Here is a 20,495-nt window from a genome sequence, read left to right as displayed (position 1 = left end):
AACAAATGTTACAGTGCAAGTGAAACATGTAAAAGTAGGTAATTTCTAAGTAAGTTCTTCATTGTCACTGTTGAAGTAAGACATGGGTGTGATGTTTCCATGGTTGCTCAGTTTTATATATACAGTATATATATATATATATATATATATATATATATATATATATATACATCAGCATGCTTGCATGCGTCGGCCTTGGTCACCTGATGGTGGCTCTCCACACTGCACGATCTCTGGTAGCTTCCGTGTTCAGTCCCTTATCCCTGAAGTCACACTCAATGATTGCATCCCAGGTCTCTCTCAGTCTATCTCTCACAACCCTACCCCTAACATTAACACTTCTAACTTTCTGCACCCAATTATCATCTCCCATCAACTCTATATGCCCAGACCATCTCAATCTACCTCTCCTCATCATAACACCAATACTCTCCAGTTCCATCCTACCTCTCAACTCCTGCATCATGAACCTAGCCCCCCCCCCAGGCCTCGCACTCAAGGACGCGCTGCACATCCATTTAATCATTGTCATTTCTGTACATTCTGCAAGTATCCTCTTCCTGTACTTCCCAGGTCTCACTACCATACAGCATTACACTCCTAACACATGCTGCATACAAAGATCCCTTAACACATAGGGAGAGCCCTCACAATGCCAGGAGAGGCAGCAGCTCCCTAACTTCTTCCAACCACTCCTCACTCTAGCCATAGAGCTGGCTCGATCCTCACATCCAGCATTTAACATGTCTCCAAAATAACAACTCTTCCACACAGTCGAGAGACTCACCTGCAAGTTCAGTCCTTTCATGCCAGGCAATGTCCACCCAGTCTTCCCGACACATTGCACATGTGAAATCAGCATTATCTCACAGTCTTCCTTTAATACCACTATGTCTCTTATGCACCTACTTACCACAAGCTCTGTATAAGATGGAATTACTTCCCACACCCTTGTGGCATGTGGAGGTGTAGGAGGACTAGTGAGCCTTGGGGTACGCCACTGTCCCTGAGAAATAGATCCTGAAACCTTTGCCCAGTCGAACATGTTAAAAGGGGAGGGGGGGGGGGCACTCTCCCACTTCTTTGACAGTACCACCACCACCCCTAGATACCATCACCTTATCTGCATTTACTCTTATGCCCTTGAGCCTCATATCATGTCTCTACTTCCTAAATCTTTCCTTCGCCTCCCTTTCATTCTTTGCATTCAACACCAAATCATCAGCATACAACATCTCCCATTTGAGTCCTTTTCTAAAGCCACATGAGAGGGCTGCCAGTACCTAAGAAGGTGCTCAAGACTGACGTCTGATGCACACCACCATTAACAGAAAACTCATCACAAATCTTTATTCACTCTTACCTGGGTGCGAGCACCCTCATACTTAGCCATAACCACCCTAACCGGCCACTCCTCAGTCCCAAGCTTCTCATTGCCCACTTCACCAACTCCCTAGGGACTCTGTCAGTGGCCTTATCTAAGTCAACAAAAACAAAGTACAGATCCTTTTTCTTTCCTATATATTTTTCCTGAAGCTGTTGAACAATGAATATGGCATCAGTGGTCCCTTTGCCTGCCATTGACCCAAACTGCATCTCATCAGTGTTCACTCTTTCCCTAATTACATCTTCTAGGACTGTCTTTATTACCTTCATTATCTGGTCCAAAAGATTTGTGCCCCTATAATTTCCTCTTTCCAGGACATCATCCTTCCCCATGTGCACATTTACGATCACAGGCTTTAGCTAGTCATGTGGGACAACACACTCATATATACGATAATATTTATCAATTCAGTAACTAACCCCACTCAAGGCCTTCAGCATTTCAGTAGTCAACCCAGACACATTTGCTGCCATCGCCACCTGCATCCTGCCTATTGACCTGCTTATAGTTGCAGCGTCAGTCAAAGGCCAAGAGCCAAACAGCGAGGAAGGTGAGAAGATCGCCAGTGGAGCGTCCCTGGTGGAAACCATATTGACGATTGGAAAGAAGGTTATAATAGGAAAGGTGCTTTAAAAATTTTTAAAGTACAGATTAAAAGGCCTTGATAAGAAACAGAGGCTTGAGTGTTTCAGCCATGGAAGGCTTACATGAAGGAGTGTAAGTGCCAACTTTAACATATGGATGTGAGACTATGGTGTGGCATGACAATGAAAAGTCAGGAGTGAGAGCAGTGGAGATGAGACTGCTGAGGAATGTACGTGGAGTACAGAGAGTGGCTAGGAAACGAAATACAGAGATAGCCCGATTATCCGGGCTATATGGTTTTAAGGGGTGCCCGCTTAGTCCGAAAGCACGATTAATCCGGCGTTAACACAAGTACTGTACTGTTAGACTGATTTATTTACTGGTAAATGTACACTTTAAGTACCAGAAAGACCTTTCCAGTTCAATGTATATTCCTCCAGCTTGTTTCAGTATTTTTCAGACTATATTCAGTTCGGTAAATCATGTTTTCTTACTGAAAGATTTCCTCCCTGTTAGTATCGTCTCATTCTAAAGCTGTACCTACGATTGTTTCCAGCACAATGGACGAAACTCATCGTACTCAAATGTGGACTTCGTTTCCCAACTTCCCAACTGAAGATTAGGTTAGGTTACATTATTAGGTGCAGTTAAGCTAGGTTAGGCCAGGTTTAAACACTTAGATTAGAACAGTGTCTTCTGCCGTTATGTTAACGAATCAAAGAGTCGTCACACAAGAACAGCTAAAAACAGCGGGGAAAGATTTAACAAGAAATGTTTATTTACGGACCCAGAAATAATCAGAAATATATAACAGACTATCAGGATGAACTGATTTGGTAAGGTGCTTTTACTGCTTACAGCAAAGTGTATGTTTACCCCCCTCAAATTCTCAATGTTCGTGAGTTCAGAAATTTGTGTGCTCCTGTGGCAGACCTTGAAACCATTTTTTCAAAGTTATAAAGTCAGTTTCTTTTTCTTACAGATTTGAAAAGACTCGTCTGGTACACCTGGCTTCCCTCCTTCCTAAACCCATCTTGTGATTTGATATGATTCGTGAAAGAAAATTAGGGGGCATGTTACATTAGAATTTAAACATAAAGTTAGGGTGCATGTTACTTTAGCATTTAAACATATCGGCGAAAACATCTGGGATGAAAGGACCGCCGAGCTGTTTGGGATGGTTGAGTAGGGTCGTGTAAACATACCAGTGACCGTTCCCTTCCCATAATTGTTCGCAGTTTTTATGGCTCTCCCTAACTTAACGTTACTGACACCGGTACAGTAAAGCATTGTTCAAGGCTAGCAGCCATAAGGGGTTAATGGAATACATTATTGTTTGTATCAGTACTCTCTCTTTCACACATACACGAACGAACAAAAGAATGTGCAATAAATGGACACTTAACCGTAAGGAGCAGAAATAACTGTATGCTCTGTCGGTCCGAAATGTGTTGGGAAGCGACATCGAACACAGAATGTGGAACTGAATGCCACCTTACGAGAACACGTGAGATGAAAGTATTTTTTCTTATTAGTAAACATAATTGTTCCATTTCGTCCCCTATAGTTGTGAAACTCTTAAATTTTTGTCCAAGCATACGCCCTAATAACCTTACCAATTCAATTCATATACTCTAGTTTGTTTTCTTATTATCATAACGTTCCTTAAGCCTTACCTACGTTTGTTTCCGGCATAATGGAAGAAACTTACTCATAATTAGGGTGCATGTTACATTAGCATTTAAACATATCGGCGAAAACATCTGAGATGAAGTGGCAGGCCGCCTGACTGTTTGAGATGGTAGAGGATGGTCGTGAAAACATACCAGTGACCTTCGTTCCCTTCCCATAATTGTTCGCAGTTTTTTATAGCTCTCCCTAACCCAACATCCCTGACACCGGTACAGTAAAGCATTATTCGAGGCTGACAGCTATGATGGGGTTAATGGAATGCATTTTTGTTTGTATTAATACCCTCTTTCATACATACAGTACACTTAAGAACGAACAAAAGAGTGAACAGTAAATGTAAGAGGAAGAAATAACAATGCTCTGTTGGTCCGAAATGTGTTGGGAGGCGCGATACCTACCGAAGAATGCAGAACTGAATGCTAACTTACGAGAACACATGAGTAATTTTTTTTTTTTTTTTTTTTTTTTTTTTCTGATTAGCAGACATTCTTGTTTCATTTCGTTCCCTAAAACTAGGAAACCCATTACTTTTCATCTAAGCATACAGCCTAAAGACTTCACCAATTCACTTCATATTCCTCCAGTTTGTTTTCTGTGTTTTTCTATTTTGAGGGTAGTAAATTACCTTCTCTTGCTGAAAGATTTTCTCTTTTATCACGTTCTGTAAGCCTTTTGCTTCGGGCATAAAGGAAGAAACTCATCGTACACAAAAGTGGATTTAGTTTCCTAATTTCCAAACTGGAGCCCAGGTTAGGTTAAATTAGGTTAAATTATTAAGTAGTTAACCCCTACACCGCGGGCTTGTTTACCAATAACTTGCGTGTGCCGCGGGGTTATTTGGGCTCCGACAGACTCTCAAAAAATATTTGCCAAAAATCAGTTATTAGTCCTAGAATAATAAAATTACATATGCTTATGGCACATACCTTCAGCTTTCTCCTGGAATGATTGTTGAGCCTTCGTCGGTTACCGTAGGACTTGTGGAGACCTCTGAAGTAGGGTAACGAAGTCTCCACTTTACACTTCCCGACAACCCGTAATATGATTACCACAGCCAGATACAAACACTATAAACACTATTCTACAATTTTCAAGTAGTTTGGGATCCATACTAAAAAAAAAAAAAAAAACACTGTGAAAGCAATGGAAATTACGAGCGCGTCTGATCGTCGCACTGGCACTAGTTCGCTCATGGTAGCCTGTCATTTATTATTCATAAAACCCCTCACACTTTATATTTCTATTACTATATAACACTTATATATATCTACAGTCTTTATCCATAAGTTTCCTTCAGTAGTATTAGTTTATTGTCACTGTAGGGATTCAATTTCTTTCAGTAAAATACGTAGCATTCACTTTCTCGTCCTGTATACTGGCATTGAGAGTGAATGTCACTTTCATCTTCACTCTCATAACTCATAGCATTCAGACATGCTAGAGTGAAACTTTCACTTTCATTACTCCTAGGGTATATACTCGTAATCTTATAATACTACTCATTTACATTTCTATTTACGTTCTCTATTTTATTTACGTTATTTACATTTCTATTTTATTTACACTGTGTTGTGCAGTCACTTGAAATAACTTATAAAACTATTTTCCATTGTTCACGTATATTTACATTCATTACTTTCACTTGCTGTTTACAGATTATTTACACATTATTTACAATTCCACTTGCACTGTTTTACTCAATAGAAAGATCATAGTCACTCTTTTATCAATTGTCAGCCCTTTACCTCTTTCCACACGAGGTTTAGTAGGGGGTAAAGGTCACAGAGCCATTTGCATGGGGGTGAAAAAAGGCCTTGAAGTCAGCAAGATGAAACGTACGTCCTCTCACTTCGGAAGATGAGAGTACACTGATAACGCAGGGGCAGCCTAGAGGCCTGCTTTAGGGGTTATTCAGAGTTACCAATATTACTTCTTGAAACAGCTAAGTCTAGCACTGATATGATTGGCAGGAAATCTAGACAATACATTATAAATCTGGTAGTTCCAGGTGAATGTAAATATTCTCCCTTCCCTCCTTACATGTATATTTATTACGAAAATAGAGTAGAGGCCTCCTTAGGAGATATATAATCAGAGCTACCAATGTTAAATCTTGAAACAGCTTTGTGTAGCACTGATATGATTGGCAGGAAATCTAGACAATACATTATAAATTAGGTAGTTCCAGGTGAATGTAAATATCATTTAGGCTTCTCCCTTCTCTCCTTACATGTATATTTATTACGAAAATAGATTATACGGCATATTTCAAGGGGAAAACAGCGAAAATTAGCGAACGAGTGCACGTGAGGTGTTGTCAGGTGATAATTAGCCAATTCCAGGTGTATGGCACTCTCACTTACCTGATTTCTTACTTGTATATATTATTTGGTATAAGAATACGACATAGGGCTTATTTCAATGGATGAAATCAGTGAAAAATTCCAGGGAAGATTTACTTAGCGTAGCATGGCCGGGCAGGCGAGAGCATAGGGTAATGGAGGGGGGGTAGGGAGGGGAGTCAAGAACGGGGAGAAATGGCTAAATTGTCAACAATGGATGGGAGTACAGATGAGATTAGGAGTGCTGACTAGTGTTGGACATTGCCAGTACTGATAGATGATACAAGCCCCCACTGGAAAGCCCGGGTGAATTCAAAATAACACAGAATCACAAAAGCGACGCCCCGCGGTATGATCCATTGCTCCCAAGCGTCACGAAAGTGACGCCCCGCGGTTAAGGGGTTAAGCAAGGTTAGGCTACGTCAGGAGTATCAGTTGCCTTGCCAAACTCGATCCTACCACCCTTGTGATCGAGTTGTGAGCAGGAGGTGTGGGTGGGGGCAGGGTGAGCAAGACCCTCTCTGGTTTATCCATGCCTCTCTCCCTAGCAGCTGGATGCTTCCTGTTTAAACCGGAGCTATCGTACGGATAATTCTATGAATTACTGTACCACTGAACCATTGGGTCACGGCCCGGATACACCGAAAGCTGGATAATCCGAGCCTGGATAATCGAGCTTCCACTGTAACTTGATTCGTGAAAGATGTGGAGTGAGGAAATCTGTGGACACCAGAATCGAAGAGTGTGTACTGAGATGGTATGGTCATGTGGACAGAATGGATAACAGTAGAGTGGTGAAAAAGGTATATCTGAGCGAATTTGAAGGAAGGAGGAGGTGAGGTAAGCCAAAGAGAAGGTGAAGGGATATAGTGGATGAGTGTGTGAGGAAGAGAGGAAGTTGGTGAAGCGAAAGGACTGACAAGAGATTGAGCTGGCTGGATGAATTTTGTGCAGAGAAGCGCATGACCAGGGATTTGGCACCCCTTTTTAACATGACAGTGTTTGGATTAGCTCTATTAGATAAGTACAGTAGACCCTTTTTATCCGCGGATTTAAGTTTCCACGGATCAGACTTATTTTAATACTGTACTATGAACTGTAACTTAGTTTGAAAGTAGCACACAATGCACACTTCTTTTGTTGCTACAGTTAGCATACCTGCACCCACAGGCATTCCCGCCACTCCGCCAGTCTTATTGTAAACACCAATCAGTTCGTTACTTAAGTTGTCATCGCCCTTCTCGTGTTTACAACTCTACTGTACTTCATTGTGTAAGTGAAAAATGGCTCCCAAGGAACAAGTAAAGGATAAAAGCAATACTTCTAAGCCAAAGAGAGAGCGTAAGGTGTTATCTGGCGTCCTGTCAGGAGGGTCAGACTAGACTCACAGCTAACCTACAGTGCTGCCACACATCTCGTTGCCTTACCTGTAGGAAGTGCACTACAATCATTGTCGTCATCATACAGCAATCATCGTCATCTGTAAAGCAATCATCATCGCCATACAGCAATCGTCATCACTGTATGAAGGTTATGAAGAGAACACAGTCTTTTGGTGAGTGTTAATATGTGTTTGTAATATTTTAAAGTATGTTTTTATTTTTTTCAGGGATGTGCTTAGCTTATGTGGAAATAATATGCCATTTTGTGATGATGACTTGAATATCCGCGAAATTTGCCTTCTGCGGGGGTCTCTGGAACCTAACCTCCGCGGATAACTAGGGTTTACTGTATTTATAAAGCTACAGTACACGATGGAAGGTTTTGGTCTATCAGGTGGAGCCAGCACTCCGTAGGCTTGAATGATAAGTGAATGAAAGTGAATGAATTGGGCAAATTTGGGCCGTCTGGACACTGCTACTCCTCACCCCACCTCAGGGTGGGAAAGGAGGTCCGGATGATGATGATGAGGTGTGTGTAATGTGCATGTAGTTTGATGTTGACAGTTCGAGCAAATTGTATGGGAGAGTATGCTGGCCTACTCTCTGTGTTACTGAAACACTGAGAAAGTTCAGCAAAGGAGTATGATCAGAACAGTTCCAGAGGGCTGATGAAATGGGAGGTCCAGCTCACCCAGTCATCAGCTTTACATCTATTTTGGGAGTACTGCACTGCCCTGTTCAACCGGTACTGTAATAGGAAAGAGAGATGAATATACAAAGGAAATGGAAAGTTGAGAAACACAGTGAAAGGAAGGAAAATGGCTGGTGCAATGAAGACCTTGATGATAAACAGAAGTCTGACTGTAAAGGCTGCAGGAGGGTTACATGTAGGGATATTAGTACTGTGCTCGCATTAACATATATAGTTTAACCATCTTGATAATATTAAGTGTGAGACTTTGATATGACACGAGTGAAAAGAGTAAGTTCACTGGAAATGGTTTATTGAAGAACTTGTGTGGAGAGGATAGGTTAACCGTTATTCATGGAAGAAGTGGAATAAGGAAATCTGTTAGTATGAGGGTAGAAGAAAATGTGTGTAGAATGTTTATTCTCTGTGGAGAATGGGTATAGATAGAATGGTGAAATGGGTATATGTGAGTGAATTTGAAGGTGGGAGGAGGTATGGTCAGCCATGAAGGAGAATATTAATATGATAAATGAGTAGGTAAGAACGGAGATTTGGAAGTTGGTGAGACTAGGGAATTGACAGGATCATGTTACTGGAATGAATTATGAATGGAGGAGCAAATGACAAAAGTTTGACAGTCCTTTTTCAACTTGATAATCAATAGACTGACTCTGGCAGGTGTACTTGAAGCACATGTACTGTACCATATAGTATAGAAAAATACTAGAGAAAATATGGTGATTTTTAGGTCACTGAGATGGAGCGAGGATTCCAAGGGATTGAATGATAAGTGTGTGGCCTGCGAGGTCTTTTCAGAAAGTATCCGACCTTAGGCTCTAAAAAAAATTAATAGCTAACTTTTTGAGCTAGGGTACATATCCCCCTCAAAGTAAGCCTCTTCTGACGTGCCACACGTAGCCCAGCATTCTTTCCACTCCCTGAAACATTATTCAGAGTTGGTTTTCTGTATCTCCTGCAGGTGCTTCGACATTTGTCATGATCTCTTCTCTCTCCTGAAATTGGAACCCTGCAGCAAAGTTTTGAGCTTGGGGAATAACTAAAAGTTGCTTGAAGCCATGTATGGCGAGTAGGGAGCCTGCTGTACCTGCTGGATGTTGTGCTTGGCCAAAAATTTCCTGAATCAGTTGAGAAGAATGGGCAGGGGCATTGTCATGGTGCAACTTTCAGCTTGCTGCATTCCAAAGGTCTGGTCTCTTCCGCCAACCTATGTCACGAAGATGACTGATAACGTCGAGGTAGTAATGTTTGTTGACGATCTGACCTTCTGGTGTGTATTCGTGATGCAGAACACCACAGTAGTAAACAAATAACAGTCAACATGCATTTCACCATGCTGTGGACCTGTCTGTGCTTTTTGTGGCTGATGTGACCCAGCATGCATCCACTGGGACGACTGTGCTTTAGTTCCTGGGTCGTACCTGTACACCTAAGTCTCATCTCCAGTGATGACAGTTTTCAGAAAGTTTGGATCACGATTTGCACACACTAACATGTCTTGAGCAATGTTCAACTGCAGAGCAGAGCATGCTTTTCATGTGAAAGGAGCTTTGGAATGAACTTGGCGGCAACTTTTTGTATGTCCAAATCATTCTTTAAAATTTCATGTACTGATCCATCGCTGATTCCAATTTCATTGGCAATTTCTCTGACAGTTGGCTGACAACTTCCTGACCAAATTGCAGACTTTCTTCACAGCACTCCTGCTTGTTGATGGCCTCCCAGGATGTAGATCACACTCATCTGACATTTGGCCATTTTTGAAGCAATTATACCACTCCATTATTTGTATTACCCACATGGCTTCATGCTCAAAAACTTGGTGGATCTTCCTGTTAGTTTCAACTTGGGTATCATCTAGTATTTGGCTAAATTTATTACAGAAATGCTGTTCAGCTTTTTCGGCCATCATTATGAGCACAGGAACGAGATGAGCATAAGGTGCATGACCATGAGCACAGGCTGACTGACAGTCACAGACTCATGACAGCTGGCATTAATCACGTGTGTGCACCAAGGTCCTGCACTGCGCCGCAGAAAATCCCACCACTATCCTCCAACTGGTTGATGAGGAAAAATAAATAAATAAATAAAATTCTGAACAGACCTTGTACTGTATATGACTATGCTTACTGTTGATAGTTTTCAGCTGCCTTTTGTTGTTATTGCATCCTACTTCATCCCATCCATAGCCTAGGTGTATGTTCTTTGTAAACACACACAGTCTTCTCCAGCTTAAGACTTCCACCAGTATGTTACTACCCCTGGGGGTTGGGGGGGTTTTCAAGAATACTCCCCCAGTATCCCTACTTGTTGTAAAAGGCAACTAAAAGGGTTGGCGGAGGATTAGTGTCCCTCCCCGGAAAACAGCTAACTAAAAAAACAAACAAGAAGCCTCGGACAAGGACTGACCAAACGATGACGACCCAGGACCGAACAAAGGACTTGGTAATGGCTACGTGAAATGTAAGAGGAGCGAATGATGAGGTGAAAGAGAGAGAGATTGTTCAGGTGCTTGAGAGTGCAAAAATGGGTGTATGTGGTATGACTGAAACAAAATGGAGAGGAGAAAGTGTGAGAGAATGGGAGTATGGATGGGGTATATGTGCAGGAGTAGGTGAGAATGAGAGGGCAAAGGAAGGAGTATGTATAGTTGTGAGTAAAAGATGGAAGAAGAGCATAAGACAGTATGGATCAGTTGGGTCAAGGATTGTGTGGGTAAAGTTGAAAGTTGGAATACAAATGTGGGCGATTGTGTGTGTGTGTATGCGCCAATGCAAGATCGTGCTAGCAGAGTCAGAGAAGAGTTCTGGACAAATGTGGAAGTGTGCATGGAAAAGTTTGGAAGGAATGATAGAATGTTTTTGATCGGTGATATGAATGGTAAAGTAGGGAATGTGAAGGTGGATGGAATAGTTGGTGAGTAGGGTGTGCCTGCTGCGATAGATGAGAATGGCAGTGCGTTAGTGGACATTTGTGCTGGGAGGGGGTTGGTGATAGCCAATACCCTTTTCAGGCATAAAATGATCCACAGGTATACATGGCGAGTGATGAGAAGGGTGGGTGGTGAACTGAATGAAAGGAAGGCAATGATTGATTGTGTGTGTGTGGATGAAAGGATGCGAAGATGTGTAATGGATGCAAGAGCTTATAGAGGTTGGGGGAGTGGACTTTCTGACCACTACTTGGTGGTGGCCAGAATTAGGATACAAGTAAGATGGAGGAATAGAAGAATGGAAACACGAGAGGAAGGAGTAGTTGCAAGGAGAGTGGAAAGGTTACAAGAGGATGAGAAAAAGGCAGAGTATAAGAGAGAAGTGGAGGAACGATTGGGGAAATATGAATTGGAGCAGATGGGGGACGTGGAAGGTGTGTGTAGGATAATTACAGAAGAAATATGTGCAGCATGTGATGTGGTGTGTGGGAGGAGGAGAAGACGGAGGGGGGTGCAAGGAACAGCGTGGTGGACTGAAGAGGTGAGACAGGCTGTGGTACAAAAGAAGAAAGCATACAATGAATGGATGAGAAATAGGGGCGCGGAAGAAGTTGAGAGGCGGAAGAGAGAGGTATATGTAGAAAGAAAGAGAGAGGTGAAAAGATTAGTAAGAGAGAGTAAGAAGAGAGTGGATGAGGAATTTGGAAGGAATTTGAGTGAAAAGTGGAGGGACTGTAAGAAAATGTTCTGGAAAGAGGTGAAGAGAGTAAGACAGGGTGGAAGTGAGGTTACCAAGGGAGTGAAAGATGAAAATGGTAGATTACTAATGGAGAAGGGAGAAAAAGTGAGCAGACAGAGAGAACACTTTAAGGAATTATTGAACATAGTGGATGGAAGTAATGCGAGTATAAGTGGCTGGGGAATGGCTGGGAGAAGGAGGGAGGTGAGAAGACAGGAAGAAATCAGTAGGATAGAAGTTGTGGAAGCAATGAAGAAAGTTAAATTGGGGAAAGCCCCACGAATTCCCGATGTCACTAACCAAGGAAAAACTGCCACTCTTCACCAGATTACTGTATTTAATTTTCGACATCAAAGTCGGTCTACTAAACTCCGTTCATTTTATGTGCCCTCTGTGTCACTAAAAGGAAGGGAGAAATTATAACATTATTTTAGTCACTCCTACAAGGAAGAGAGGCTGTATTATAGTCAAGGAAAATAAAGAAATGATGGGCTGAGTCTACCATCTCGGTTTGGGGACGGTTATTATTCTTTCCCTCCATAAATATCGATAAGATTTATTTTACACTTATTTCATGTATGTGTCAATCAAAACAAAATAAACATTGTTATGAGAAACGTAACGATTCTTCATTAAGAAATATTAGCATGACACGGCTGAAGATCGTACGTTAGGATTATAAACAATAACAAACTCACGTGTGTCTACTGCCCTGCTGGACCTACTGTACAAAGACCATTGAAAACCATTGCAGAAAAAAATGGACAGTGCCTAGACTGAAGTATTTCCTGAAGTCTAGAGGAATACCCTGTTCAGGGTACACCACTGGCGTGTTGTTTTGAGTTTTTGTACGGTATTTTGGAGCCCTCGGCATCGTCGAATTTCGGCCGGCGGTCTCGTCTCTGCACGATTTCGGCTTTAAACATTGTACAATTTTCATATGAAAAACTTTGTAGATATTCTTCAGCATTGTGGAGATGAAGCATTGTTCTTTTAGAAAGTTAAATTATATGGGTTTCAAACAAAATGTGCACCTAGAGACTTGTAAATATGTGATGAATGCTGTCACACTCGGTGTGCTTTCACGGCGGCTATAGTAACGTTTTCCTACATTTACCGCATTAAAGCATATCTAGGAAATTAGTATAACTACTAAAGCATATCATGAAATATCGCGGGAGAGATTTTTAAAGATGTGCGATTTCTGTGGTCTCTGCATGAGTAGCCCAACTTCCATATTGAACTAGCTGGCGATCAATGGCAACTCTTGAGTTAGCGACGGTGGGAATTGGTGGAGTGTGTGGTGAAATGCTGAAGCATGGGGGAGAGATAGTAGTAGAATGGATGTGGAAGATGTGCAGATTGGCCTGGGAGGAAGGTAGAGTCCCGGAGGATTGGAAGTCAGGTATAATTATTCCCTTGTACAAAGGAAAAGGGGAAAAAGAAGTGTGTGGTAATCATATGGGCATTTGTCTTCTTAGTATAATAGGAAAAGTGTATGGTAAGATACTTATTGACAGAGTTAGAGAAAGAACAGAGGAATTAGTTGGAGAAGAACAGGGTGGCTTTAGGAAGGGAAGAGGTTGTGTAGATCAGATATTCATTCTTAGATCTTTAGTGGAAAAGTTTCTAGAGAAGGGAAAGAAGTTGTATGCGGCTTTCATGGATTAGGAGAAAGCATATGACAGGGTGGATAGACAAGAATTGTGCAAAGTATTAAGAATATATGGAGTAGATGGAAAGTTGTTGAATGCTGTGAAGAGTATGTATGATGGTGCTAAGGCTGCAGTGTGTGTGGATGGTGAACTAAGTGAATTTTTCTCTTTTGAAAGTTGGGTTGAAACAAGGATGTGTCATGTCTCCATGGTTGTTCAATCTGTTCATGGATGGGGTAATAAAAGAGGTACAAGGTAGGGTAGTGGATGTTGGAGTGGCCCTGGTGAGAGAGGATAGTGTTTGGAAACTCCCTGTACTGTTGTTTGCAGATGATACTTTGTTGTTGAGTGAAGACGAAGGGGAGCTGCAAGGCTTGGTGGATGAGTTTGGGAGAGTGTGTAAGAAACGGAATCTAAAGGTGAATGTAGGGAAGAGTAAAGTGATGGTCTTTGAGAGAGGTGAAGTCAGTGAATGTATAGCGAGGTAGGATGGTGAGGAATTGGAAAATGTGAGTATGTTTAAGTACTTGGGTAGTGTGATGAGTAAGGATGGAGGTTTGTTGAGGGTGAAGTGCTTGAAAGGGTACAGCAGGGAAGAAAGGTTGCTAGTTCCTTGAAAGCAGTGATAAGAAACAGGGAAGTGAGCATGGAAGTGAAAAAGGTACTATATGATAGTATTGTGATACCAACTCTAACGTATGGAAGTGAAGCTTGGACATTGTTGGAAGGACACAAGTCAAGAGTGAGAGCAGTGGAAATGAGTTATTTAAGAGGAGCCTGTGGAGTCACATGGAGAGACAGGCTGACGAATGAGGATATAAAGGAGCGTTGTGGTGTGGATGTGGATGTGATAGGAAGCGTTATGAGGAACACACTGAGGTGGTTTGGCCATGTGGAGAGGATGAAGGGTGAATGACTGACGAAGAGAGTGTATGTGAGTGAGGTGGAGGGGGGAAGAGGGAGGGGGAGGCCGAGGATGAGATGGAGGGATGGGGTGGAGAGGTATATGAGAGAGGGGGGTGTGAGTTGGGAGCAGGGCAGTGAAATGGCGGGGGACAGGACGACTTGGAGGCAATTTGTTTGTGGCCACCCTAAACGGGATTGAGGCATCTGGCAATAGATAGATAGAAAAATAAATAAAACTTAAGAAAATGCATTATTGCTGTTCTATTCTAATGTGTATGTTTTAACATTTTTAGTTTTTAAATTTATTTATTTATATAGTGTATTATTTTATTAGGAACCTTCTGCTGAACGATAAGATGAATGCTAAGGTGTGGGACCTCTTTCACGAAGCTGACCATGTGAGGAAGATGCTTGGGGGCAAGATTCAGGAGGAGAGCCTTCGCACATATCTCTTCACATACTCCCACGTTTATGACTCTATTTCACTTATTAAACTTTCTGAAATGTTTGAGCTGCCCCATGGCACTGTCCACGCCATCATTAGCAAGATGATCATCAACGAGGAGATAATGGTGAGGCAGTAACCATGGTTTTATAATACTGTTGTGGAATATGAATGGTGTGAATGAAGAGTCAAGGATATTAAAGATAATGAAATTTTTGAAGAAAGAAATCTATAATGTAATGGCTTTTTGCTAAACATAGATGAGAAAAGAGTAAAGTTGATGGCTGGGAGGTGTGGCATGTTTTAGGTCCAGACACAATGTAAGTATAATAGTTACACATTGTAAAAGGTATCTGTTAAGTCTGTTTTACGTGGAAGACTAAGGACTTGAAAGTAATACATTCTAGGGCAAATATTTTTTTCAAGCCATTGAATACTGTACCTCCTTATTTCATATTCATAATTTTTCTTGGCTATCACATCTAGCTTCACAACTCAGCCATGTTCTCAGCTGTTGCTTGGTTAGCCTACTCACTTAATATGAGAAACGGCAGGATTTATGTTTGTTCATTCACTTTAGTCAGTTGTGTGTAGTACAGAGGTGTAGTAGATGCTTAGCTTTGTCTTGTCCACAGGCCTCCCTTGATGAGCCCACGTCATGCCTGGTGATGCATCGCACGGAGCCATCATCGCTGCAGAGTCTGTCCCTCCAGCTGGCCGACAAGCTTTACAATCTGGTTGAGAACAATGAACGCATCCTGGACCAGAAGCCCTTCTTCACACGCAACATGCAGGTTCTGTGCCACTGCCTCTTGTTGTCCCTTTCCTTTACTAACTTTGACCCCTCCAGCCATGTGATATTTATTCTAATCTTAAATGGTGTCCTGTACGACAGGAAACCATTTGCTACGCTGGGTAGTAACCATATACAGTCACTACTCGTTTTACCATGGGGTTACATCATGTCATACCTTGACGTATAACGATTTTATCGTAAATCGGGAGATTGAAACACATTGTAAAAGGGGGGTTACGTCAACTCAACTTCCCAAAGTCACCTACCCAAGACTGAAACAAAAATGACAACCCACCTTAATGACTTCTTGTGTCGGTCCAAGTTGTCTCCAAGACCAAACCAACACTATCACATCAATACAGGCAGCGTTACTCATGTACAGTAAATCATTGCAACAACACAACAAACACACTTGCGCAACATTGGCCTGGTGCTATACGATGTATAGGCCTACAGCAGCACGATGTTTGGCTGAGAGGTGATGATAGCTGGGGTGCACATGTGAACGAGTGGAAAAGATGGCTTTGAAGGGGTAGCGGGACCACAACTGAACCAAAACAATGCTCTGCTCGCTGGGGCCGCCGTCTTACCTGAGACAAGCGACAGTCACCTTGCATGTGCCTGGTGCTTTATACGAAATTTTCCAATGGCAATATTGTTATAGCAGGAAATTTATCTTAAATCTGATTTTGGGGTGGAACTTTTCTATTATCGTTGTAGCGAATTATTGTGTACCTTATCAATGTAAAACAAGTAGTGACTGTAACCAAATTATGGCGCTTGGTGGTTTAGTGGGTAATTAAGGTGCTCCAGTCGGATTGAGCCTGTGTAGGTTTATATCCAAGGGGGTGGTTGGGGTTTACTACTCACATAATGCCACTCAGGGATGAGTGAGGCTGGCCACTCTCATCTTAAATGTCAGGACTAGCTTGCCTAGCCTCGGACTTCTCTGCTCCTCATGGGGCAGCATAGGATTGGATGATGGAAGGATGGAGTTAACCACCGACAGGTACAGTAGTTATATGCAGTTTGGGAGAACCCCAGTGTAGTGAAGAGATTAACAAAGGGTGTGTCTAACCCCTTCAAGAGTATGCCAAGCTTAATGGTTTGGATATAGTGAGATTGAAGTAAATATCATCAGATTGAATATATTAAGCCTCACACTGGCTGCCTAGGGATGGAGGAGAAAGCATGCTACCCGTGTAGGCTATTCCGTGTTTTGTAAAAGTTGGGCAATAGGAGGCTGGAAGCTTCTTTTCTTTATACAAGTGTTTGTAGTTGCCAGTCCCACTGCCTAGTTTTTGTGTTGAAGTCAGTCTCATTTAAGTGGTACGGGCAGGTAAAAATTTTCCTTGACTGGATATAATCGTTTAGAATTAGCCAGAATAAATTAGAAAGTAGGACGGAAGTAGTGGAAGCAGTGAAGTCAAAATGGGGAAAACCGCAGGAATTGATGGAGTTTGTAGTGAAATGCTGATGCTTGAGGGAGAGATAGTAGTAGTAGAATGGATGTGGAAGATATGCAGATTGGCCTGGGAGGAAGGTAGAGTCCTAGAGGATTAGAAATCAGGTACGGTATAATTATTCCCCTGTACAGGAAAAGGGGAAAAGGAAGTGTGTGGTAATCATAGGGGCATTTGTCTTCTAAGTGTAATAAGAAGAGTACATGGTAGGATACTTATTGACAGAGTTAGGGAAATAACAGAGGAATTAGTTGGAGAAGAGGAGGGAGGTTTTAGGAAGGGAAGAGGTTGTGTAGATCAGATATTCATTTTTAGGTCTTGAGTGAAAGTTGTGTGTGGCCTTCATGGATTTGGAGAAAGCATATGACTGGGTGGATAGACAAGGAATGTAGATAATGTTAAGGATATAAGGTGTAAATGATAAGTTGTTGAATCCTGTGAAGAGTATGTATGAGGGTCCTAAGGCTGCAGTGCATGGGGATAACGAACCGAATGAATTTTTCTCTGAATGTTAGATTGAAGAAGGGATGTGTCGTGTCTGCATTGTTGTTCAATCTGTATATGGATGGGGTTATGAAAGAGATACAAGGTAGAGTAGTGGATGTTGGAGCAGCCCTAATGAGAGAAGGCAGCTTTTGGAAACTTCCTGTACTGGTGTTTTCAGATGATACTGTATTGTTAAGAGAAGATGAAGGGGAACTGCAAGGCTTGGTGAATGAGTTGAGAGAGTGTGTAGAAATGGAATCTAAATGTGAATGTTGGGAAAAGTAAAGTTATGATCTTCGAGAGAAATGAAGCCACTGAAAATACAGTGAGGTTGGATGATGAGGCAATGGAAAATGTGAGTGCATTTAAGTACTTGGGTAGTGTGATGAGTCAGGATGGAAGTTTGGAGGATGAAGTGCTGGAAGGGGTACAACAAGGAAGAAAGGTTGCTGGTTCTTTGAAAATAGTGATAAGCAATAGGGAAGTGAGCATGGAAGTAAAAAAGTCGCATGATAGGATTGTGATACCAACTCTAACTTACGAAAGTGAAGCTTGGACCTTGTTGGAAGGTTACAAGTACAGAGTGAGAGCAGTGGAAATGATTATTTGAGAGGAGCATGTGGAGTTACATGGAGAGAGAGACTGACAAATGAGGAAGTGAAGGAGTTTTGTGGTGTGGATGTGGATGTGGTAGCAGGCATTAGGAGAAATGAATTGAGGTGGTTTTGCCATGTAGAGAAATGAAGAACAAGAAACTAATGAGGAGAGTATGTGTGAGTGAGGTGGGAAGGGGGAGAGGGAGGGAGAGGCCAAGGATAAGATGGAGGGAAAGTGGAGAGGTATATGAGAGAAGGGGATGTGAGCTGGGAGCAAGGCAGTGAAATGGTGGGGGATGGGGCGACTTGGGGGTGATTTGTTTGTGGCCACCGCTTATGTGATTACGGCATCTGGTGATAGATAGATAGAAAATTTCAAAATGTGAAAGTGCTAATGAGGGAAAGGGTGATTGTTGAACTTTTCAGCTTGACCGTTACATTTGCACTTGCTCCTTCCTTTCCGATTCCATATCTTTCTGTTTGTATGGAAACTTTGCCTTTGAGATAAGAATTCAGTTTGTTTCTATGTTTATTTGCATTGTTGGTGTAACTCACTTTGTTGCCAGAAGTACAGTACATAATAATATGCTTTAGGTACTGGTTTTCTCAAATTTTTAATATTTACATGATGACTGAAATACTTTCGTTCTCCTGAGACAGTGATGAGAACAGTTTGAGCTGATAAAATAAAATTGTTTAGTATTTCCCTATGAAACTGTGGCTACCGACTCTTATCATAGCATTGTATTGCAGGGCGGGGGCTACCGTGATCGAAGGGAGAAAGGGAATTGGGGTGACCGCAGAGACCGGCGAGACCAAAACATCCATCGCCGTGACAGGGAATAAATTGTCCTCACCCTTACCGGCCGTCACTACAGCCACCACAACCATTACCACTACTTCCACTGATGATAAGCACAGTGGTGGCACATCAGTAGCTTTTATTTCTTTGGCTGTCATTACCATCATGGAGGCCTGCAAGAAGCTGGAATTACATGAATTAGTTGGTGGTTGGGGATGTAAGACCTTACCCTTCAATCTTTATATCTGGTTTATGCTCGCCCTGGTGAACAGTCTCATGGCAGGTGAGTGCAGCCTGAGGTATGGTTTATCTGTTTTACAACATTGCTCTTGGTGCCTTGATGTGTTTGCCAGGGCGAGCAAAGAAGAGAGATATTTAACAGGAAATCTTAGAACTGTATTATGGTATTACCAGATATTGTGAACATGTACAGTTGCCCCAAGAGGTAGTGGCAGAGTTTCAGATTGCTTCGGTCACTCTGCACTGGTATACGTTCAGTGAAATCTTAGTGAATATTCGGTAAAACTTCTTTGCCTCCAGTACATCATATAAAATGAAATATATATATATTACATCACACTAAGAATTATGGAAAACAAATAACATGAGGTAGTGATATATTAGAAGTTAACACTCAGATGCTTCTCCCGATTTGAATGAATGTGTAATGTATTACTCCGTGCGCGGTGTGCAGCATAACCCCATGTTCCTGATGTATTTGCTTCCCAGGATTTCAAATACAGATGCTCTAGTTTCGAAGTTAAAACTCATGTAACTGCAATACACTACCTTATTTTCAAATACTATGGTGATGATACAGCAACAATAAGGATGCTGCAACAATGAAGTTTTTCTTAGTAATGTTACCCTACCTGCAGTAGCAGCAAGACTATTCTGCCTTTTATTCCTTGTTTTCCCCTCGCTTATAATAATTTGCAACTTTATTCCTAATTCATGGAAAATTATTTCAAGTTGTAAGAAGATATGAGATTTTCCTATTTTCTCATACACAAGGCAGTGAAGAGGGCCAAAGCATGAGTTTATACTCTTGTAGTGCAAAAGCACATACTTTTTGCTCTATTTATCTCTAGTATCCTTCTTTTAAAATAAACTTCTGTGTCCTGCTTAACTGAAAATGCTGATTTGAAGGTTTTGAACTCAGTTATTTGTTTATGAACATCTACATTTTCTTTCTTTTGCCAGTTATTTAGACACTGAGGATATTAAGCAGTGACACAGGTTTGTCGTTCTCCAAGGAGCTCTGACTCTCGGCAAATTTTCGAGGTTTTCCTCATTTTTCATTCATTGATGGTCCTCTGGCTTATCTTAACACTTCAAGAAAACTTTGTTAATGAAAAACTGGCCAGATGCAGTGTAATAACTGCATGTCTTTGAGTAAAAGTTGTTTCCTTCCATGCATGTTGATCGAACCTTTTAAATTAGCTTGCTAACTTATGCCGCATTCTCGCTTTCTGTCGTCGACGTGATGACAAAAACGGAAAAAAATTACTATAAACTATTCCATAGTATTGTAACAGAAATTATCTTAAAAATAATAATGACTGATTTTAATTG

At 41.6% G+C, this 20,495-nt stretch overlaps 1 protein-coding gene across 1 annotated transcript in view; it reads left to right on the top strand.

The window, feature by feature from the left end:
* eIF3c (eukaryotic translation initiation factor 3 subunit c) overlaps nucleotides 1-20,495 on the top strand; it is a 94,629-nt gene that overhangs the window by 73,068 nt on the left and 1,066 nt on the right. The window contains exons 15-17 of the mRNA XM_080271573.1: nucleotides 14,667-14,904; nucleotides 15,413-15,571; nucleotides 18,872-20,495. The exon at nucleotides 18,872-20,495 is cut by the window's right edge and continues 1,066 nt beyond it. Coding sequence (XP_080127699.1) covers nucleotides 14,667-14,904; nucleotides 15,413-15,571; nucleotides 18,872-18,964 — 490 coding nt within the window. The 3' untranslated portion in view covers nucleotides 18,965-20,495. The remainder of the gene's footprint in view (nucleotides 1-14,666; nucleotides 14,905-15,412; nucleotides 15,572-18,871) is intronic.

The sequence above is a fragment of the Coenobita brevimanus genome, chromosome 46, assembly GCF_032717465.1.
Source record: "Coenobita brevimanus isolate Jiangsu-jjx chromosome 46, ASM3271746v2, whole genome shotgun sequence".
NCBI lineage: Eukaryota > Metazoa > Arthropoda > Malacostraca > Decapoda > Coenobitidae > Coenobita > Coenobita brevimanus.
The sequence above is the reverse complement of the archived record's forward strand: the minus strand, read 5'-3'. Positions and strand labels throughout refer to the sequence as shown.